The sequence below is a fragment of the Plecotus auritus genome (assembly GCF_963455305.1).
Source record: "Plecotus auritus genome assembly, chromosome: 3".
In the NCBI taxonomy this organism is placed as follows: Eukaryota; Metazoa; Chordata; class Mammalia; order Chiroptera; family Vespertilionidae; genus Plecotus; species Plecotus auritus.
Window position 1 is genome coordinate 221680790 of NC_137772.1, and position 24393 is coordinate 221705182.

At 44.3% G+C, this 24393-nt stretch overlaps 1 protein-coding gene across 1 annotated transcript in view; it reads right to left on the bottom strand.

Moving 5' to 3' along the window:
• ENTHD1 (ENTH domain containing 1) overlaps positions 1 to 24393 on the bottom strand; it is a gene marked incomplete at both ends in the record, with an annotated part of 83166 nt that overhangs the window by 17859 nt on the left and 40914 nt on the right. The window contains one exon of the mRNA XM_080660267.1: positions 22308 to 22437. Coding sequence (XP_080516393.1) covers positions 22308 to 22437 — 130 coding nt within the window. The remainder of the gene's footprint in view (positions 1 to 22307; positions 22438 to 24393) is intronic.

Genomic DNA, 24393 nt, shown 5'->3' on the forward strand with positions numbered 1-24393 from the left:
TAGAGGCCCAGTGCATGAAATTCGTGAACTTGGCAGGGTCCCTCAACCCAGCCTGTACCCTTTCACAGTTTAGGAGCCACTGCCACTGCGCTCACCAGCCGTGAGCCCGGCTTCTGGCTGAGTGGCGCTTCCCTATGGGAGCTCACTGACCACCAGGGGGCAGCTCCTGCATTGAGCGTCTGCCCCCTGGTGGTCAGTGTGCATCATAGCGACCGGTTGTTCCATGGTTTGGTCGATTTGCATATTAGCCTTTTATTATATAGGATATGATTATATTGCAATTTACCTATTAATGATTTATCTTTTCATTAAAGCATATATTTTCATTCATTCATTTATGCAACAATTATATTTGGAATAGAACATTATTATGAACTATACCTAAAAATACAAAAGCCAGCATGGCTTAGTGGTTGGGCATCAATCTATGAACCAGGAGGTCACGGTTCAATTACCTGTCAGGGTACATACCCAGATTGCAGACTGGATCCCCAGTAGGGGGCATGCAGGAAGCAGCCAATCAGTGATTCTTTCTCATCATTGATGTTCTGCTCTCTCTCCCTCTTCCTTCCTCCCTCTGAAGTCAATAAAAGCATATTAAAAAAAAATACTTTCAGAAAGGAAAAATAAAATTGTTTGAAAGTAAAAGCTCAGTGGATGTGGATGGATTAAATAATAGATTAAACTGAAGTGAGAATTAGCATCAGGGACGTGGTTGGAATAAGCTGAACCAGACATGGGTGTCCCACATTAGGGGACACCCAGGGTATACTCATATTCACCCCACAAGACAGCTAGCATTTGGGTACCTACCATAGAGAGGGCATGGAGCCAAAGAAGCAACAGCCAATAGATGTATGACCACCACAGTGGCCAGATGAGGGAGAGCAGACACTTATCCCTTACTCCCTGCCCTCTGTCCTAATACCCAAGCAGAGCTGAGCTCAAAGGAGGGAGCTGTGACCATAGTCTGCTTGGTCCCATAAGTGGACCTCCAGAAGAGTAAAATAGGAACCCAGGAGGGGAGGGCAGCCAGCCTCAAAGCACAGAGGTGAGACAGTACCTGGTGTGTTGGGGAACCTTTCAGTAAATCGGAGTGGCTGGCATGGAATGGGGCAGGTAATGAGACTGGAAGGAGGGGTTGAACTCCGATTAGATGTGATTTTGGCCTTACTCCTCACATCCATATTTTTTTCTCCTTTGATCTCTGTGCTATATTATTGAATGATTTCTTTGTACCTATCTTCTAGTTCCCAATTTTCTCTTTTTCAAATCTGTCTAATCATCTGTCCCTTATGGATTCCATTTTTTTTTTTTTCGGTAAGCATTTCATACTGAGCTGTTTAATATTCTGCAGCTAATAGTTCATAGCTGAAACCCTTGTAGGCTAACCCCGTGGTTTGTGTCTCGTAGACTCTCAGTCATGCAGGCTTGTTCCTTGTGTTTCTGGCTGTCACTGATGGTTAACCTGTAAGAGTCTGGGGGAGGGGAATCCGTATGGAGCAACAGCAGAGCAGACTTTTTGGACACTTTTGACAATCCAGCATGGAGTCACTGTAGCCATGACAGCTTTGTCAAGTGCTATGTCAAGACTGAGGTAATGAGCACACTCTTTGGTAGCACCCAAAACCACAAGTCTGGGCACTCAGTGGGACCTCTACCCCTGGGGGGGGGAGGGGCTATAAGAACTCAGAGCTCCAACCACTAAGCCACACCAACTGTACCACGGTCATACTGGGAGCCCTGCTGGACTTCCACTGCAGCCACCTGGCTTAAGAACAATGCCCCCTCTCCACCTGTGGACATGCCAGTGACCCAGTGACTGGGACTTTGTGTCCAGCACTCGCTCGTTCCTGTAAGCTCCCCATCTCTGTGTGTAACCTGTGTGTGACTCTACTGGCTTATTGGGGAGGTCTCCCCTAATGAACCTGGCGGTGTGGAAAGAAAGAAGTGTGTGATGCTTCCATGCTCATGACAGGGTCTTTGTCAGGCTGCCTTCCTCCAGGAAGAATCTGTTTGTCAGGAGCAGGACTACAGACCTAGAGCGGGTGTACCTCCTTGAACACTTCACTTAATGCAGAAGTTGAGGCTCCACTTCCTGCTGGGTTGGCTCCAGCCTAGTGTTCTGATTGTGATGCCGAAATCAGCATTGGCCTCAAGGAACCTGCCTCAGATTCCTTCACCCTCAGCCCCCTGCTTCAATCAGGCCTCAGGCCTACTGCCGGTTGCCTGCTTTTGTGCTCTTTTGCCCGTGGAGATTTCCTTTAACCCCCATGCATGCAACCAACAATGCACTAAAAGGTATCTTTTATCCAGAATCTAGTTTTGTGGGTCTTTTTTTAACAGCAGGAGGTCCTCCACATTGCAGAAAATGAAAGAAGTCAGGAGTATAGTTTTTATCCTGCAGATAATGAAGAGCCATTAAAGGCTGCTTTGAAGTTTTGTGTGTTACCCAGATCACTGGGGAGAGCGCCGGCAGACAGACAGGAGTGAGACTCAGGCAAGGAGATCGCTGACCAAGGTATTCTAACAGTGCAAGTAACACATGACAAAGGCCCGCGAAGTAGGCATAGAGATGACACTTAAAATATGATCATCCAAGAACTGTCACAACTTAGTGATTGAATATTTCTGAATAATTAGGCTTTCTCCAAGTTTATAGGTAGCAAGGACTGGTGACTATCATTATCAAAGTACCAAGCATTCTTTTCTGTTTCCCACCCCCCCTCAGTACAATGAGTGAAATAACTTCTGTAGGGGTTCAAACAAGCTGCCCCAAGATGTGTAACTCTGGAGTGTCGATTATGTCAAGCTGGAAACAATCAAGGCCTGGAAGGCTCAGGAAGAACCTTAGGCCTCCCTAAGAACCAAATGCCTAAAAGAATCTAACATGGAGGACCTACTCCAGGAAGGGAGCTACCTTCATAGATAACTAGTTTAATCTAAAGTAGGGAGGAAGCTAGCAAGGCCTGTTAGATCGAAATCCATCCTGTGTCCCGTTGTTCAAGATGGCCCAGCAACTATTTATTTACTAAACATGAACGTATTCATCTCCTTGTGGACTGCCTTACTTCCTGTTTGAAGTCCTGGACCCCAACTTTCCCCTCCTTACCATGGAATGACATATATGCCTCATTTTTCCTGTCTTTGGAATTTTCACGCATATGTGAATTCCCTATGTGCACATATTAATACTTAATTTCTCCTGTTAATCTGTTGTATGTCATTGGGATTATTCGACCAGCCAGAAGGAAGAACTAAGTGGGAAAGAGGAAGGTGTCCCATCTCCAACACCATTGATGTAAAAGACCTTTTTCATTTATATTTACTAAAAACATTGACCTTGGCACGAGCCACAACTGAGCTATCGGGATTTGTAACTGCTGTGGCCCTTTGCTTATCTTGTCTCCAGGCCACAAGGCATGATGGTCCAAAAGAAACACCTGCTGCAAAAGTCTAAGGCACCTCCAGAGCTCCTCGGTAGTGCAATAGTGCAGCCATCTGAAACACACACACACACACACACACACACACACACACACACACGCACACACACACACACACACTGTAAAATCTTTAGAAAGGAAAAGAGATTATTTGTAGGAGGCTAATCCACCTCTCAGAAACTAGGTCATTCCTTGTCTACTCTGCCCAGTCCTCTGAAGCATCCATACACTGTTGTGTGGAAGATAGTAATACGAATTGGAACAAATTAAGTACCACTATTTCCATATCATTAAAACTGCTAACTTCAGGGAAAATGAAGCTGTAGTTTGTACACGTTGGACCTGTTGGGTTATAATCGACAAGGGCAAAAGGCTTAGCTACTTACTAGATTTCTCAGAATTTACTACAGGATTGGGCATGTTTGCTGATGACCTACTTTCAAGATGTGCTGTGCTTTTTATTTTTTTTTTTAATGGTAATGAAATGCTCGTATCTCTCAAATACACAACAAACATACAACCACCAGCTAGATAGCACAGTTAGAATTTTTAAAAATTATGTGTTTCAAGGAAAGACATTGTGGGGAGGATGCAGAGAGCATGGCCTAACAACGTAACAGCAAGACGGTGCTGTTAGATATCAGTGGACACAGGCAAAGAGAGGTGGACAACTTAGGAACAATGGGATAGGTTTCCTCTCGGCAGAAGGCAGGGTGAAGAGATGCCAGGGACCAGGGAGCAAATATTTCCCCCATCCCCAAAGCCATAAGGCCAAGCAGTCCCTGAAACTTTGAGGCCACCCTCAAGAGGAAGAGGGAGAAAGGGAAATCCTGAACTGACTAAATTTAAACTGGAGGATGACTGAGAAAACAGAATAACCAAGTTTATATTTTCTGCCACCAAGAAATTTAAGGTTATCTTGAATTATAGAAAAATATAGGGACTACTTTTGGCACAGTTGAGGCCATGGCTTGAAAACATCACACCCATGACTCAAACGTGAGTAAGTGGGAAAGACTCTTCCACCCCCCGACAGTCCTTTGTCTTTCTTCACCCACCGCTTCTAATCAAAACAGCTCCTTAGCTCTCTCTCTGCTCTCCAGATCTTCCTGCCTCTAAAACCCACTGACTTGAGTAACAACAGCTGGAACTGGGGCGAGATCACCCATACTGTGTCTCTGGGTTTCTGCCACACTAGAGACAGATCCTGGTTTTAGACCAGATTTGAAGTGATATGAAAGGAAAAGCTAAATAAATAATATCTGGGCCAACACCAATGCCCATGTGCATCCCCTCTATATCCTTGAACATCATTTCAAACTAAAGGCCCAGCGCACAGATTCATGCACCAGTGAGGTCCCTCAGCCTGGCCTGCGCCCTCTCGCAATCCAGCACACCTCGGGGGATGTAGTAGTGTGTGAAATGGCAGGGGGCCAGGGTGCCGCTCCCGCTCATCCTGGCCCTGCTGCGCCTGCCGCCGCCACTTGGTAGCACTGCACAGAGGTGGGAGAGGCTTGCACTGTCACAGCTGCACTTGCCAGCCGTGAGCCCAGCGTCTGGTGCCTGTCGGTCAGCTGAGCGGCGCTCCTGCTGTGGGAGCACACTGACCACCAGGGGGCAGCTCCTGTGTTGAGCATCTGCCCCCTGGTGGTCAGTGCGCGCCATAGCTACCAGCCGGTCGTCTGGTCGTCAGGTTGACAGGTCGGTTAGGCTTTTATATATATAAACTAGGGGCCCAGTGCACAAATTCGTGCACCTTGCAAGGAACTGGGCCGCGAGGCTGTGGTGGGCACAGGGGCGGGTCTTGGACAATCCTGTGTGCCCCCGCCTGGCTCCACCCACTGTGGCACCCGGTCCCCTGTCTGCCAGCAGCCCCGCTCCTGCTGCTGTTCCCACACGCTGACAGTGCCGGCCCCACTCGCACCTGCTGACGCTGACGGCCCAATCACCCCTCAGGAACATGGGGAGGTGGAGAAGCCCTTAGGGGCGATTGGGGCCAGCAGCCGCTGCTCACACCTGCTGCCAAGCAATCGGGACCAGCACCGGGTGCCGGCAGCAGGTGGAAGCAGTGGCTCCGGTGCCAGCTGTGGGTGCGAGCAGGGCCGGCGCTGGCAGTGGGTATGAGTGGCGGCTCCAGTGCTGGCAGTGGGTGCAAATAGGGCCATCGCCAGTAGTGGGTGCAAGCGATGGCTGCCAGCCCCGATCGACCCTCAGGAGCAGGGGGAGGTGGAGAAGCAGCCCTGAAGGGCGATTGGGACTGGCAGCCGCCACTCGCACCCGCTGACAGCACCAAGTGATTGGGGCTGATGCCAGGTGCCGGCAGCAGGTGCGAGCACCGGGCAGGACTGTGGAGCATGGGAGCAAAGAATTTTCAGTAACCACCAGAGGCTCACCCCAATGACAGCGACTGGTGCCCTGCCTTGGCCTGGCGCCCCCACTCACATGCTCCACCATCCCCCCGCAGCCAACACCAGCCATGTTCTACGCACACCCCTGGTGGTCAGTGCATATCATAGCAACCGGTTGTTTGGTTGTTCCGCCGTTTGGTCTATTTGCATATTAGGGTTTTATATATAAAGATGGTATGAGTTCTGAGTACTTCCACCTTTTAAACAGACTCTCTTTAGCCAACATAACAATTCAGTGTCAATTAGGGATGAGAAAGATTCCTCAAAAGATGACTCTGCTGGTAGCAAACCTCACTGGTGAACTTAAGAGTCCACCCACTGTGCTGCTTTTACTGCTCTTCTTTTAAAACACTATGATGAATCTTCTCTGAAGATACTTTGAAAGTATATGCAAAAAATACAGAAACACCATTTCAAATGATACTTAGCCAACTAATATTTAGTGGAGCTCTTATTAGGTGGCTAAGCACAGGATTAGAGACAGAGAACACAATGATGAACAAGACACAGATCTTATCTTCTCTTAAAAAAAAACCCAACAACATAGTCTAGGACAGCCGTGGGCAAACTACGGCCCGCAGGCCGGATCCGGCCCATTCGGCTGTTCTATCCGGCCCGCGGAGCCGAAAGAGCAGAGGGTTCTCTTGCTCTCCCCTCCACTCCTTTACTTTGAATTTATATTAGTTCACACAAACACTCCATCCATGCTTTTGTTCCGGCCCTCCGGTCCAGTTTAAGAACCCATTGTGGCCCTCGAGTCAAAAAGTTTGCCCACCCCTGGTCTAGGACCTAGTTCGCGGCACCATGGCTAAACGCACCAAGGTCAGAATCATTGGTGACTAGAGGAGCCATTACGGTACTCCCTCAGTAAAATGATGAAGAAAATTGAAATCAGCCAGCACGGCAAGGACACTTGCTCCTTCTGTGGCAAAACCAAGATGAAGAGGTGAGTTGTGGGGATCAGGCACTGTGTTCCTGCATGAAAACAGTAGCTGGTGGTACCTGGATCTACAACACCACTTCTGCCAGCACAGTAAAGTCTGCCATCAGAAGACCGGAGAACTGAAAGACCAGTAGCTCTACAGTTTGAAACATGGACTATAATAAGTGGGTTCATTCGTATAACCAACATAATCATAGTCTAATCAACGGAAGAGAATAGAGAGCCCAGAAATAAACCCAGGTTATATGGTCAATTAATTTGCTACAAAGTAGCCAAGAATATATGATAAGGAAAAGTCAATCTCAGTCAATAAATGGTGTTGGGAAAACTGGACAGCCACATGCAAAAGAATGAAACTGGACCACTATTTTACACCATACACAAAAATTAACTTAAAATGGATCAAAGATTTGAGTGTAAGACCTAAAATCATAAAAGTCCTAGAAGAAAACAGGGGGCAAGGCTTGTGACATCGGTCTTGGTGATGATTTTTTGGATTTGACACCAAAAGTAAAGACAACAAAAGCAAAAATAAACAAGCGGGGCTACATCAAACTAAAAAGCTTCTGCAGGGTGCCCGGCTAGCTCAGTCGGTAGAGCATGAGTCTCTTAAAAAGCTTCTGCACAGCAAAGGAAACCATCACCAGAATGAAAAGGCAGCCTGCTGAATTGGAAAGAAACATTTTTTCAAACCATGTGTCTGGAAAGGGGTAATATCCAAAATATATGAAGAATCATACAACTCAATAGCAAAACAAAACAAAAAAAACACACCCAAATAATCTGATTTTAAAAGTGGGCCGAGGATCCAAATAGACATTTTCTCAAAGGAGAAATAAGATGGCTGACAGGTACATGCAAAAGTGCTCAACATCACTAATGATGAGGGGGATGCAAGTCAAACCACAATGAGACATCACCTCATCCCTCTTAGCATGGCTACGCTCCAAGAGGTAAGAAGTGTTAGAGAGACTGGGCATTCAGGCCTTAGTCTGTAAGGGCTCTGTAACAAAATACCACACACTGGGTAGCTAATAAACAACAGAAAGGGATTTCTCACAGTTCTGGAGGCTGAAGTCCAAGATCAGGGTGACGGCAATACTCAGGTTCTGGTGAAGGCCTTCTTCCCGGCAGTAGACTGCTGACTCCTTTCTCTGTGCTCCCACATGGTGGACGGGGCTGGGGAGCCCTATGGGGTCTCTTTTTATAAATCACTAATTCCATTCATGAGGGTTCCACCCTCGTGACCTAATCACTTCCCAAAGGCCCCACCTCCCAATACCATCCCTTGGGCATTAGGTTGTCAACATATTTGAGGGGAACACAAAACATTCAGACCAGAGCAATGCCCCTTTGCCTAGGAAGCTCCAGGTTCACATTTGTTACTCTGGCATCACTATTAATTATGCCCCCTTTTACTTCAAAAATGTCATGGCTTGGACAATAAGTTATATGGTCACCTTTACTGATATGACTGTTTACTTTTCTGGCTTCATCTGGTACCTTCCCTGACATCCACTTAATCCTAAAACCCTGCTAATTTCTTTCAGTTAAGCTTCCTCCTACCCTGGTCTCTCACACACTCTTCGCTTTGCCGAAGATAGTCTCTTCCTCACTCCTCACTTGGTCTGTTCATTCTGTGTCGTAGGGAAAATAGTGTAGTAAACTGTTTTTCAAACTGTGGGTTGTGACCCGTTAGTAGGTTGTAAAATCAATTTTGTGGGTCACATTCAATATTTGTTTAAAAAGTAAAACTCTCTAGAAGAAAAGAGAATCGATCAGAATGCGTTCCCAATAACTAGTTTGTGAAACTGCTGTTTCGGGTGCATGAGTGATTGTGTGTGGACCGGGTCATGACCCGAAAGGCATCTCTGACTGGATCAGAGTCAAAACGTTTGAAACACATCCATATAGGCTCCGGGATCAGACTATTTGATCTAAATCCTGACTTTGCCACTTCCTAGCTTTGTGAACTTGGACAAGTTATTTAAACTGTGTGGATTTTCCTTTTATCTTATGAGATTGTTACAAAAATTAAATGAATTAAAATGCTTGAAACTGCATCCAGCACACACAACACGTGTTGACCATTTATCATTACCTATCCTTCAGGTTCTAGTTGGAACATCACTTTCTCCAGAAAGCCTCCCCTAACATCCAAAGTCAGGGTTAGGTGCCCTCCTGTGTCCTCCCCTAACATCCAAAGTCAGGGTTAGGTGCCCTCCTGTGTCCTCCCCTTCTTAACACTTAACCTCACTTGTCTGAGGAGATGGGACCAGGTCTGACTAGAGCACTGGGAGCTACAGAAAGGCGGGTATCTTGTTCATCATTTGGTATCTAGCAGTTAGCATAGTACCTGGCACATAATAGGTGTCAGTAAATTTTTGCAGAATTAATAATTTAATCACTCTTGGAAATAGATACACAGCCATTTGTTTTATGCAAATAAAGTCATCTTGGGACTTACACACCTGAGAAGTCACAGTCATTTTGATGAAGAACCTGTCACCTTAGTTTAGATTAAGCCTGATTCTCTTAATTTGAAATGTCAGAGGGTTATATAACTTTTATAATATACACTCGTTAGCAATGTGGTAAAAGATTTATGTTGGATGGCTTCTTGATCTAAAATTCATAAATAATTTTAAAATCAGCATCTATTAACTTTTCTTTTAATCATTACGATGGGAAAAGTTGGGTACTGCGTGACAAATAGAAGGTGGCACCTTAATTTATTTATTTTGGGGGGCAGTAAAAATAGCATTTTATTCCACCCCCTCCCACTCACCATCTCCCCACAACCCCCAGTACACTTTTCCCTTCTCGTTCCCATAGCGATGTTACAATCAGAAAACAAATTTTTTTTTGGGGGGGGGGCAAGATTTGGGGAGGAGTATGGGTAAAAACAGTCAAATTACAGCCGAAACCGGTTTAGCTCAGTGGATAGAGCGTCGGCCTGCGGACTCAAGGGTCCCAGGTTCGATTCCGGTCAAGGGCATGTACTGTGGTTGCGGGCACATCCCCAGTGGGGGGTGTGCAGGAGGCAGCTGATCGATGTTTCTCTCTCATCGATGTTTCTAGCTCTCTATCCCTCTCCCTTCCTCTCTGTAAAATATCAATAAAATATATTTAAAAAAAAAAAAAAACAGTCAAATTACGGTAGGAATTTTTCCAAATAGGTCATCCACTTAGTCATCATCTTCTCCCTCATCTTCAGGTTCTCATTTTTGCTTCTGAGCCCTTTCTTCAAGATCTTCATCTTCCTCATTGTTTACTTCCCAGTCATTATAACCTCTTCATCCTCCTCCTTCTCTCCACTCCCCCTCTTCCCCTCCCCCTCTCCCCCTTCCCCTCCTTTTCCCCCTCCTCCTCCTCATCCTGCTCCTCGAGGTCCAGTCCCTCTACATAGCCCTGGGCACCTGAGTCGGGGGCCTCCTCATCATCCTTCCAGATGTGTAAGTTATGGGAGGGAGCTTGAACACGTTTTATCCGTTGTCATTCAGGTTGGTTACCTCACAATTGAAAAGGTTCTGTCTTGAGGTTTTCTAACCTTTTCAGTGGCTCTATTTTGCTGAGGTCTCTAATTTTGTTGACACTTTTCTGCCAATACTTCCAGGCCCCCTGAGATTCTGTTACCGCTTAGTTCAAGCTTCTTAATTTTAACTTGGGTAAGTTTGTGACTGAGGTGGAGTCCATGTTGATTGTACTTAAGAACTCCAGTTCTTCAAATTCATCTGCGAGGCCTTCGATTTTGCCTTCATTAGACCGACGTCCTGCTCCACAGCTCTCAGTGAATCCATTGTCCATGTCCATCCCTTGTGCTCTCTCTCTGCAGAGGCTGCTAAGCCAGTGGAATTAAATCAATAAACCCTGAACCCACAGCCTCACATTTTAGAATTTGAAGAACCAGCTCCCCTCCATTCTTCAAAAGGTGGCATATTTAAATGTAGCTACCATCCATCTTTTTAGCCTTTTATTTAACTGAGCTCTGCAAATAATTGTGGGTTTGCTCTATTCACTCATTTCAATGTAAGCCTTTACACAATTTTATCTATGTCTTTTTCATGTATGAATCATGTTTCCCATATTTTTGAAGTAAAAAGGAACAATTAAGTTAAAAAGCACTTTAATTGGCTTTATTAATACCAACTATATAATACATAATTACTATGTTGATAACCTCTCCAAGTTCTCTAATCAGTTCTTTAATTTGAAGAATGCTTTGCAATGCTCTGGTGATTGACACAGACTATTCCGGGGAAATGTGACTATTTCAGGGAAATGTGAACGCATACAGCAACTGCCCTCAAAATGGAAGACATCAATCAGTGCCCAGTTTATGAGCAACATATAAAAAGAATATGAACGGCTAGAAAAGTATTACATTACCAAGGGTGACGAAGCAGAGCCCGGAGCAGCGCTGCGCTAACGGCAGATTCACCCTGACCCCTGGGGGTGGTCTGGGGAACTCCTGTACAACTAACCCTCTTACTAAGTCAAATGGACACTTATGTCAGATGATGATGAGGGTTACAAAGAAAATAAAGCAGAGAGAGGAGGGATAGGGAGTGCCAATGGTGGGTGGGGTGTCAGTTTTTAATAAAATGTCCAGGAAGACCTCCCTAGACGGTGGCATTTCAGCAGGACATGAAAAGAGGGGGGAGAGACAGAGTGAGAGACCGAGGGCGCACCATGGGTACAGGTGGGGAGTGACCTCAGAAAAAAAGGCTTCCTCTGGCACACTGTAAAGGAAGCCAAAGGCTCCATAAAGCGGGGCTGGGAATAAATCTGTTATGGACTCAGCCACCTTCCAATTGCCTGCCTGGAGGGTACTCCTGTCACCAAGGCATTGAAAGTGTTCAGCGATGGGCAGCAGCGCTGCGGAGAGCTTTGTGGTGCTTGTCATCTGCAGGCTGACGATGACCACTGGGTGATGCAGTGGAGTCAGGTCCCCTGATCTCCATGGCAATGATGGCATCCTGGAGTGGTGGAAGCCAGATGGCTGTGCTTAACTCTTGGAGACAACTAGGCACAATAACCATAGTTAGCCACAGGGATACAAAGATATTGTTTTTTACTTTCAGGGATGTATCATAATGGTGAATGAATCACAAGACCTATAGGCAATAGATAAGCAGCCTACTACGTGCTAGACATACATAGATGGAAGACTTAACTATTGTCATCCTGGTGGGGTTCGTGGTCTCTTACCCAATTCCTAAACCAAAGCCAGTGCACAGAGCCAGAGCCTCTTGATTGAGGGGAAGGTCAGATCCCTTTGAGGAAGAATCCTGAAATTCCACCACAGGCATATACAGTAAATCTTGCTCTAAGCCTTCCCTACAGGTACCTGAAGCCATTTACAACAACAACTGTACTGGGAAAGGGACATACACAGGATTTCCAGGTCTTGTTAGATGATGGCTCTTAACTGACACTAATCTCTGGAGATCCAACAACTCCACTGTAGTCCACTGAGTAGAGATTTATGGAAATCAGGTGGCACCCGAAGTCCTGGCCTAGGCTCCACCCCACAGTGGGCCTAGTGAAACCACAGACCTACCTCTAGCTCTTTTCCATGGTCTCAGAACGTATAATGGGAATAGAACACTCAGTAACTGGCAGAATCCCCACATCGGTTCCATGACGCATGGAATTCAGGCTATTATGGTTAGAAGGACTGGATAGAAGCTCTCAGAATTACACCCCTCACCCCCCCCAAAAAAAATCTTTCAGGGGAAACTTCAAAGATTACTGCCACCATGTGAAAAAAATGACTTGATTCTTATCACATTCCAATATCACCTGCCTGCTTTTCTGAAAAGCCAGATGGATTGTGGAGAATGACTGTAGATTATTGCAAATATAATCAGGTGGTGATGCCAATCATAGCTGTAGTTCCAGCTGTGGTATCCTTACTCTCAGCCTAGAAATGCTTTTCCAAAATCCATTAATAAAGATAATTAGAATCAGTTAGCCTTCATGTGACTGGGGACACAGTATACCTTGATTGTCTTGCCTCACAGCTATGTCAACTCTGCTCTATTAAGAGGGACCTGGATTTTCTTGATATCCCACAGAACATCACACGGGTCCATTACAGTGATGATACAATGCTAACTGGACTTACTAAGCATGGAGCAGCAAGCACTCTTGGTGCTGCCTGCATGCAGAAGGTGGGTGATAAGTCCTGGGAAAGTCCAAGGGCCTGCCACACCTGTGCAATGTTATATACCGTGGTGAGGAAAGGGTCAGGAAATCTCTAACGTGAGAGGCAAGTTATTGTGCCTCAAACTGCCCAACACACACACACACAAAATCACAGTAGCCCTAGCCGGTTTGGCTCAGTGGATAGAGCGTCGGCCTGCGGACTCAAGGGTCCCGGGTTCGATTCCGGTCAAGGGCATGTACCTTGGTTGTGGGCACATCCCCAGTGGGAGGTGTGCAGGAGGCAGCTGATCGATGTTTCTCTCTCATCGATGTTTCTAACTCTCTATCCCTCTCCCTTCCTCTCTGTAAAAAATCAATAAAATATATTAAAAAAATCACAGTAATCATGGCTTCTTTGAATTTTGGAGGCAATGTGTCCCACATTTAGGCATCTGCTCTGATCATTTACCCCCATCAAAGCAAGAAAAGGTTCTGCAGCAGGCCCCGCCCACTGCATAGGCTGCCCGGACAGTACAACCTAGAACCAGTGCAAGTGCCTTCGGCAGAGACAGATGCCAAATGCAGCCTCTCATGAGCCCCAGGAGGAAATCACAAAGCTGATCTCTAGAGCTTTGGGGGAAGGCCATGCCTTCTTTGCCTACACCACAGGATGCCAAATAACTACGTGCCCATCATGTAATGGGTATTATCTGGGCCACGGAACATAAAATTGGACATGAACAGTTTTCCGTTGTGAAATCAAAATGACATACATGAGATCAGCTCAAGCCGGTCCAGAAGCCCATGTAAACCACACAATCAGATGACTCAGACTCCTTGGAGCCTGTTCCCACTCCTTTTTGCCGCTCATCACCTTGCACCTGCAGCTCCCTGGAGAAGTGACAGTGAAGAGGGAAAAGTACAGGGTTGGTTTACAGATGAATCTGTGAGGTATGCCAGCACTAGCCAGAAGTGGATAACTGCTTAATTATAGCTCTACTCAGAAGTGCCCCTGAAGACAGTAGGAAAATCCTCCAAAGTACAATTGCAAACAGTACATCTAGACACACACTTCATGTGGAAAACAAGATGCAATTCAAGGCAGTGGGTGATGGGTGCACTCAGGAACTTGGAAAGGATAAGACTGGAAGATTAGTGACAAAGAAGTATGTGGATGGACCTCTCAGGATGTATGTGCATATTATGTGAAGATATTCATGTGCTATATAAAGGCCTGCAAGGGGACATTTACTGTGGAAGAGGCCCTCAAAAATCAGGTGGCAAGATGCTCTGTTTAATGGCCATCAATCACTCTCTTTCCCTGGTCACTGCAGTGGTCCAATGGATTTGGCCATGTTCCAGGGATGGAGGTTATCCATGGCGCAACAACATGAACTTCCCCTCACCTACATAACCTGGCTACAAAGCTGCCGAAAGTAGAGTTACTTCTTTTCCATTCTTTTCTGCTCATTCCATTTGCTCTGGGACAAGGCTAGGGACACGTCTGTCTATTCTGCTGCCATTGCACACTAATTTATGATATTCCATTATGCACATTTGTCACTATTTATTTCTTTATCATCAGGTCAATAAATATTTGGGCTATTTAAAAAAAAAAAAAAAAAGGAAAGCTTGCCTGTGTCAGGCTGGTTATACTGGACCCTCCATTACAAAGGGTGCCATACTTTGTCTTCATGACCTCATGGGTGCAGAGCTGCCTTCCCTGCCCGCAGCCCTCCCACCAGCACCACCATTAGTGAACCTACCGAATACCGCATCTATTTTCCCACCAGCTCACAAGCACCCCTACACATACTATTCCAGAGAATTAAAAAAATACTTCCCAACTCTTTTTATGAATCTAGCAAAATATCAGTGTCAAAACATGACAAAGAGAATATGAGAAAAGACATTTCTGGTGAATTTTACTCATAGATATGGATGCAAAACTCCTAAACAAAACATTAGCAAATCAAACCCAGCAATATATATTGTGAAAGATCATATATCATGGCAAAATTGGGCTTTTTCTAGGAATTCAAGGTTGTTTTACTATTTGGAAATCAACTAATATACAAAATTAACAGCTCAAAGGAGAAACCATTAATACAGATGCTAAAAATGGAGAAATTTAACATATATTTATGATAAAAGTTTTAAATTAGGAATGGAGATCTGCAGAAATGCATATAATAAGCCTGTTTTAATGGCAAATGGTGTAATCATTCTCTTTAAAGACACAGACTAAGACACGATCACATTTTCATTCAGCACTGTCTGAGAGGTTCTACCTACATGGCGAGGTAAGAAAACAAAATAGATGGTTTAAAAACAAAGAAACAAATCTGCCATCATTCACAGAAGATATGATTTTCAATATAAGAAACCCAGTAGAATCTACAGATAAATTAGGGAAATTGGTAAGAATTAATTAAGCAAGGTTACTAGTTATAAAATCAATATACAAAAATTAATTTCACTCATTTTCGCCATCAGTAGTTAGAAAATACGATTTATAAAATGATATATTTTACAGTAGCTACCAAAGTACACAAAGTACCTAGGACTGTATCTTACAAAAGATATACAGGACCTGTATGGAGAAAACTACAAAATGTAATACTTAAGCCGTGGTCGGGTGCTTGGTTGGTTGAAGCACCAAAGGGTTGTGGGTTTGATTCCCAGTCAGGGCACATACCTAGGTGGCAGGTTCAATCTCCGGTCAGGGCGAGAACAGAGGGCACCAATTGATGTTTCTCTCTCACATCAATGTTTCTCTCTCTCTCTCTCTCTCTCTCTCTCTCTCTCTCTGTCTCAAAATCAATAAAATACTTCCTTGAGGCTAAAAATAAATAAATATAATATAATACAGTAAAGAAGATTTAAGTGAACAGAATAATTTGATATTGTAAAAATGTCACTTCTCCAAATTGATTTAAAGATTGACAGTGCCGATCAAAACTGTAATGGAGTGGGGTTTTTTTCCCAATGAACTTGACAAAACTTTTGTAGAAAAGTAAAAAACAGACAAAACACTCCTGATGAAGGAAGTCATCAAGAATTATTGCAAAGGTAGAGTAATTAAAACTATTTGTTGGTGCAGGGATAATCAAATAATTTACAGAACAGAATAAAGAGCGCAGAAACAAATCCATGCACATGTGTAAACTTGCTTTAGGATGCAGATGGCATTACAGTTCAGCTAGGAAAGAACAGACTTTTCAATAAAATGATGCTGGGACAGCTGGATATCCATTTAGAAATAAAATTAGACTCCCGCTTCCACCATACACAAAACCAATACCAGCTGCATTAAAATTTTAATTGTGGAAAGCAAAACTAGAAAATTTTTAACTTATATAGAAGTATCTTTATGGTCTTGAGACAAGAAAAAAATTTTTTTTAAATAACAAGATACAGAAAGTACAAATCATAGGAATAAAATTCTACCTCATTACAACTGAGAACCTCTGTTATTCAAAAGACTCTTTACAAAGTGGAACGATAAGTCATAAACTGGACAAAGGTATTTTAAAAATGAAATGTTAGCCTCCAGAATAGATGAACAATTCTTACAAATCAATTAAGAAAAAGCCAAACAACCAAATAGAAAAATGGACAAAAGATCAGAACAGACATTTCACAGGTGAGGAAATATGAGTGAACCATACACATTTGAAAACATGCTCAATTTAATTATTAAACAATACATTTTAAGACAAATGAGATACCAACTATCACCCAACAGATTGGTGATTCCCCTCCTTTCCCCCAAAATGACACTATGAAGAGCTGGTGAGGACACGGAGCAACTAGAACTTTGGAAAACAACTTGGCACTATCTAGTCAATTTAAAGATGTTCGTTCATATTGAACCATCAGCAATTTCACTCTGAAATGTGTGCCCTAGAGGAACTCTTGTCCCTGAGAACCAGGAGTCTCATACAAGCATGTTTATAAACAGCACTGTTTACAATACAAAAACTTGAGCACCACACTGATGACAGCGTTCTAGAGTGGAGTAAATGAATATGCTCTAATACATGTACACAATAAAATACTATACAGCCATGACAACCATGTACACATATAGATGAATCTTAAAAACATATTACTGAGTGATAAGAAGTCACAGAAAGATAAACTCATTGACTATCTAGAATAATAAAAGGGTAATATGCTAATTAGACTGGACGTCCTTCCGGAAAAAGCCGGGCCGGACCGAAGCCTGGGTCCTGGGTGCCTGCCAGCAGCTGGAGGGAAGTCGCCCAGGTCCCAGGTGCCTGCCGGTGGCCAGAGCGAAGCCCGGGTCCCGGGTGCCCAAGGGAAGCGGGTGCCGGCAGCTGGGGGAAGGAAGGCCTACTCTTGCATGAATTTTCGTGCATCGGGCCTCTAGTATTTAGATAAAATTTTAAAACCTGTGAAATTAATAATGTACTGTTCGGAGTATAAACATATGTAGTAAAACTATAAAGAAAAGCAAGGAATGGTGAGCACAAAATTCAAAAGAATAGTCACTCAGAAGAAAGGGCTCCGTGAAGCAATGATCAAGTGTTGGTGAGGGTGAGTACTCCCACACGCCACAGGCCAGGGTGCAAACAGCGGGTCACTGTGCCTACGGAGGGAAAAGGCAGGCAGAAAGGAGAACTGAGGAGGCTGCACCGGAATCACTTTCCTACTTTATTTTTGCCTTGGGCTGAAGTCGCCAAAATTATAACATGGAAATTAGAACCATCTGTTGACAGTATAAGTTAGTGAGCTGGGCAGAATTTACCAAAAGAAATTGAGTAATGTATTTTAGAATCTGTTTCAAATTGTGGAAAAATATAAATAAAAAGCCTACTTTATTTGAGAGAGGAAAAAGCTGTCATTTTATCATTATCTATAATGGTAAACATGGAAATAACTTAAATAACCATTAACATAATATTGGTTAAATAAAATGGGAGACAATCATACTGTGGCACATTGTTATAATAGTTATAAAAAATTAAATAGATCAGGAACAGTGAAATGGACCAAAGGAACAGGAGAGAGTTGTTAAATAGATGCTACTTAGTAGAGGTTAGAGTCATTTCCAAACAGAAGAGAAAAATGAATTAGTCAATAAATGTTTTGAGACACTGGATGCCCACTGCTGTATCTCAGAACATTCACAAATATATTCAATCCAGATAGGTCAAGGAACTAAAAAAATTAAAATGAGATATGGGTGAACATGCACTCTGAACCTATGTGGGAAAAGCCTTCTTAAAAACACAAAAACAAAAGCTCAGAAGGAAAAGAGGAATAAATATGACTATATGAAACAGAAAGCCTCTATAAAAACACCAACAAAACAAAAAAAAACTTCTATAAAAAAGGTTTAAAGGTAATTCATAGCCTGTAAATGGTATTTGCAACATAAATAACAGAAAGGATTAGTAAAATGGTAGAATCATCCCTCGTGTGACATATTTTGTGACTTTTTTCCTCTTAACAGTTGCCACTGATGTTCATTTATACTCAATTTCACTTGTACTAAAATGTTGGCAGGGAAACCATGTCCATGAAGCCTGAACATGGATATTTACAGCACCTTTATTTATAACTAGAGGCCCAGTGCACGAAATTCGTGCACGGGTACGGTCCCTTAGGCCTGGCCTGTGATCAGTGCCATCTTCCCCGGCTGCCCACAGCCGGCCCTGCCCCCCGCCACCACCCACTCTTGGTTTCCCATTTGCCATCAGGTGATTGGAGCCTGCCGGCTGCGGGGGGAAGAACTGAGAGGTCAGCTGTTCCCGCCCACTCGCCAGCCATGCCCCTGCCGTGAGTCACCCTGTGTGTGTGGGGTGACTGGCGGGGCAGGGGTCTTGGCCTGGCGCCACCCGCATCCCCCGCCACCCACTCCCAGTTCCCCATTCGCCATTGGGCGATCGGAGCCTGCTGGCCAGGAAAAGGGACTGAGAGGTGGTCAGTGTGCCTCATAGTGACTGGTCGAGCGGTTGTTCTGGTCGTTCTGCCATTAGGGTCAATTTGCATATCACCCTTTTATTATATAGGATTGCCAAAACTTGAACACAACCAAGATGTTCTGCAGTAGGTGAATGGATGAGTACCCCAGTATATCCTATTCAGCACTAAAGGGAAAAGGGCTATTAAGCCGTGAAAAGACACATATCACTAAGTGAAAGAAGCCAGTCTGAAAAGGCTACATGCTGCATAATGCCAACTGTGTGACTTTTTGGAAAAGACAGAAGTATGGAGACAGTTCCAGTATCAGTGGTTCCCAGTGGGTAGGGGGGATGTAGAAATGAAGAGCAGAGCATAGAGGATTTTTAGGGATTTTTATGAAACTTCTCTATATCATACTATAATGGTGGACACATGTTACAAATTTGTCATAGAATGTATCACACCAAGCCTAATGTAAACTATGGGGTTTGGATGATATTGTCGGTGATCATAAAGTGTTAATGTAGGTTCACTGACTGCTATGAATGTACCACTGTGGTGCGGGATGCTAACAGTGTGGGAAGCAGTGCTTATTTGGAAGTAGGGGGTGTATGGGAAATCTCTGTACCTTCTGCTCAATTTTGTTGTGAACCTAAAACTGCTCTTAAAAATAAAATCTATTAAAAATGTGGGGGAAGTGTCTGGGGTTACTAATAAGAATACAAAATGTTTCCTTACTACTCTTCCTTCAAGCTTCTAGATTTGGATCAGTTTACATAAAGTGTATTCTAAGAATACAAAGCAAGATGTCTACAAAACTGTAACCACTTATAACTAACTAGAGACCCGGTGCACGACATTTGTGCACTGAGAGGGGGGGTGGGTGTCCCTCAGCCCAGACTGCAGGGAATGTCCGCCTGCCGGCTTAGGTCCACTCCCCATGAAGCTGGCAGGCGGACATCCCCCGAGGGTTTCTTAGCATTGCTGCAGAGGCGGGAGAGGCTCCTGCCACCTTTGCTGTGCTCCCCAGCCATGAGCCCAGCTTCTGGCTGAGCTCCTCCTGTGGGAGTGCACTGACCACCAGCGGGCAGCTCCTGTTTTGAGCGTCTGCCCCCTGGTGGTCAGTGCGCATCATAGTGACCGGTCATTCTGCCGTTCAGTCTATTTGCATATTAGCCTTTTATTATATAGGACTAGAGGCCCAGTGCACGAAATTCGTGCACGGGTAGGATCCAGATAGGATCGAGCCTAAATGGGCAGTCAGACATCCCTCTCACAATCTAGGACAGCTGGCTCCCAACTGCTCACCTGCCTGCCTTCCTGATTGCCCCTAACCACTCCCCTGCCAGCCTGATTGATGCCTAACTGCTCCCCTGCCAAGCCTGATTGCCCCTAACTGCCCTCTCCTGCAGGCCTGGTCCCCCCCAACTGCCCTTCCCTGCAGGTCTGGTTGCCCCCAACTCCCCTCCTCTGCTGGCCTGGTCACCCCTAACTGCTCTCCCCTGCAGGCTTGATCGCCCCCAACTTCCCTCCCTTGCAGGCCTGGTCCCTCCCAATTGCCCTCCCCTGCTGGCCATCTTGCGTCCACATGGGGGCAGCCATCTTCTATGTTGGAGTGATGGTCAATTTGCATATTACTCTTTTTTTTTAGATAGGATAGAGGCCTGGTGCACGGGTGGGGGCCGGCTGGTTTGCCCTGAAGGGTGTCCCGGATCAGGGTGGGGGTTCCCTTGGGGTGTGGGGCGGCCTAGGTGAGGGGCCTGTGGTGGTTTGCAGGCTGACCACGCCCCCCGGCGACCCAAGGGGAGGCCTTGGTATCTGGGATTTATTTATCTTCTATAATTGAAACTTTGTAGCCTTGAGTGGGGGCCTGGGCCTGCCAGAAAGCTTGGCTTCCTACATCGCCCGGGGGCAACTCAAGCCTCCTGCTCTCTCCAGCTTCGTGACTGTTGCCATTTTTGTTGGGATTTATTTATCTTCTATAATTGAAACTTTGTAGCCTTGAGTGGAGGCCTGGGCCCGCCAGGAAAGGCAGAAACTTGGATTCCTCCATTGCCGGGGAAACCCAAGCCTCCTGTTCTCTCCATGGTCGCAGCCATCTTGATTGGGTTAATTTGCATACTTGCTCCTTATTGGCTGGTGGATGTGGCTTGTGGGTGTAGCAGGGGTACGGTCAATTTGCATATTACTCTTTTATTAGATAGGATTATCCATGTGAATAATGCCATCCTTGTGCAGCAAATATTACCCACAACTTCTTGTTTTTGTGTCTATAAAAATATCCTTACCATTCTCATGACTGGTTTTATAAGAAAACTATAAACATGAACCTGTAAAATAAATTTATACTAATAAGCTACAGTTTTTATATTTTTTGGATACTGGGGATCTATTTAAGGGAAAAGTGTGGTGCATAGTCCAAAGATGAGGGAGAGGATGAAACTCAGAACATAAGGAGCCACCTCTGTGATAAGGGAAAGCATGCCTGGGTGAATATAAAAGTGAAGATAGCCCTAACTGGTTTGGCTCAGTGGATAGAGCGTCGGCCTGTGGACTGAAGGGTCCCAGATTCGATTCTGGTCAAGGGCATGTACCTTGGTTGTGGGCATATTCCCAGTAGGGGGTGTGCAGGAGGCAGCTGATCGATGTTCCTCTCTCATCGATGTTTCTAACTCTCTATCCCTCTCCCTTCCTCTCTGTAAAAATCAATAAAATATATATATTTTTTAAAAAAGCGAAGATATCTGAAGGGATGAAAAATACTAATGAAAAAGTTTCATTCTCATATTGGCAGAAGAGCTTTCATCCTATTTTTTGAGAAAATCAAGAAGAAGAATGGACTGAAAATTCAGTGTTCATAAAGAATAGAAGGATGGAGTGGTTCAACAATGAATCAATCAGATCTTGAGTAGCAGTAGAGCCCAGTTGGAATTTAATGGTGTAATTTATTGGAGACAGATTTTGTATCATTTTATACTGTGCCTTTTTCTCTAATGTTAATTACTCAAGAGGTGATTAACCAATTTGTGGGATACTATATACATCTTGCTTTTCATCTAATGCTTGCTCCTAAAAACGGCATAATTTAAAGTCTTTAGCAAAGAGAAGTTAATACAAATAAAAAAAGGAACTGAAATTAATTTGTTCTGTTCTTAACCATTCATAAAAGATGGAAGGCTTGTAGTTAATAATTTTTTAAACAAAACAATGAAAAATAGAGAAAAAACACTGAAATAAGTGGTAAAATAAGATTACAGACTCACATGTGGGTTGAATTTGCCCATCCTAGTCTTGTCCCTCATGTTCAAAGTTAAATTAAAGCCATTGTTGCTATATTTCACAAAATATAATTTGATGAAAAACATTCCTGCCTGGTGTTTCTTATTCATGTTTCTGAGTAAACTTCTTATTCTTTAACCAAATTACCTGCATTCCAGAGGTTACAATCTTCCGCTTGCCCTTCTGACAACCATGTAGGTGACGAGATACTAGTAATGGCTGGAGGAACTGTCGGCAAAAGTGGCTTTGGGTCATCCTCATAGAATAACATCAGGTCCTTACAGAAAACAAGAGAGCACATAAAAGTTGAAAAAAAAAAGAATACCATTGCCTCAGTTTGCTACAATGGATGGGCAATTTGTGGAGATACAATCTATATACACTACGTGCAAAACGTGTATAAACACATTTTGATTGAAAGAATTCACACATGAGCTATCTATACACTTGGGTGTCCACTGAGTATAGGATGATCCAAATAAAGTATATGCAGTGGAACTGGTTAATATGTCTTTTTCTCCCATAAATGGGGATATTTAATAGTACTTTATTATAGTATTAGAGGCCCAGTGCATAAAAATTTATGCACTGGACGGGGGGTCCCTCAGCCCAGCCTGACCCCTCTCACAGTCCGGGAGTCCTCAGGGGCAGGAGGCGATCAGGCGACACCCCCATCACACCTCTGCTGCTGCCACTGCCGGCAGCGCAAGCCTCGGCCGGCCCTGGTTACCTGAGCCTCAGGCAGCCCTGGGAGGCTGGGCAGCCACCATCCAAGGCTTGCCTGCACCTCGGGCCGGCCCTGGGCGGCTGGGGGGCTGAGGGGACTGGGGGACTCCAAAACCAGGCGCACAGTGCCCCGACGGGGCTGATGGGACTAGGCACCGCCATCTTGTGGCTGTAGGGGCCGCCATCTTTGAGGGCGTGGCAGTCAATTAGCATATTTCCTCCTTATTGGTTGTGGGTGCTGCCATCTTTGTGAGGGTGTGACGGTTAGTTAGCATATTCCCTCTTTATTAGATAGGATAATTAACATATAGTAAATGCATAAACCTTAAGTATGAGCTCAGTAACTTTTAACTTTAGTTGTATACCTATAAAACCACATTTCCTTCACTCCAGAAAGTTCTCTCGAGTTCCTTTATAGTTGATACCATCCCTCCATCACTTGTAAACAGTATTCCATATTCTATCACCATCAATGAGTTTGCCTGTTCTTGAACTTCATATAAAGATAATCATACACTATATATTCTTGTGTATCTGATTGTCATTATTTAACATAATGGTCATGAGATGCATCCATATTTTGTGTGCAAGTAGTCCCCTCTTATCTGTGGTTTTGCTTTCTGTGGTTTTAGTTATCCATAGTCAAACACTCTCCAAAAATACTAAATAAAAATTCCTGAAATAAACAATTCAAAAGTTTTAAATTGTGTGCCATTCCGAGTAGCATGATGAAATCTTGTGCTGTCCCACTCCGTCCTGCCTGGAATGCAAATAGTCCCTCTGTCCAGCATATCCATGCTGTATATGCTGCCCACCTGTTAGTCACTTAGTACCTGTCTTGGTGATCAGATTGACTGTCACGGTATCACAGTGGTTGTGTTCAAGTAACTCTTATAGTAGCCTAATGCTATGTCACTTCATCTCACCATGGAGGCACTGTATCATCTCATATCATCACAAGAAAAAGGGTGAGTATAGCACTACTAGAGGCCCAGTGCAGAAATTCATGCATGGGTAGGGTCTCTAGCAGTTGTCGGCTGCCGGCTGCCAGCTGGGGTGCCTCCCTTCCCCCGACTGCCTGTTGTCGCCACCAGCTGGGGCCGGGGAGGAGGGGGAGGCTCCCTTCCTCTAGCCGCCTGCTGCTGCCGCTGCCACCGGCCCTGCCCCCTGGTTGAACTCCTGGTCGAACTCCCGGTGGAGGGGACAATTTGCATATTAAGCTTTTATTATATAGGATAAGATATTTTGGAGAGAGAGAAACCACATTCACAAAACTTTTAGTGCAGTATATTGTTATAATTGTTCACTTTATTATGTTATTGTTAATCTGTTACTGTGCCTAATAATAAATTAAACTTTATCACAGGTATTAGGAAAAACAGTACATATGGGGTTCAATATTATCCTCAGTTTCAGGCATCCACTGGATCTTGGAGCATATTCCCCATGGATAAGGTGGAATAACTGCATCAATATTTCTTTTTTTGTAAGAAATATTCCATTGTGT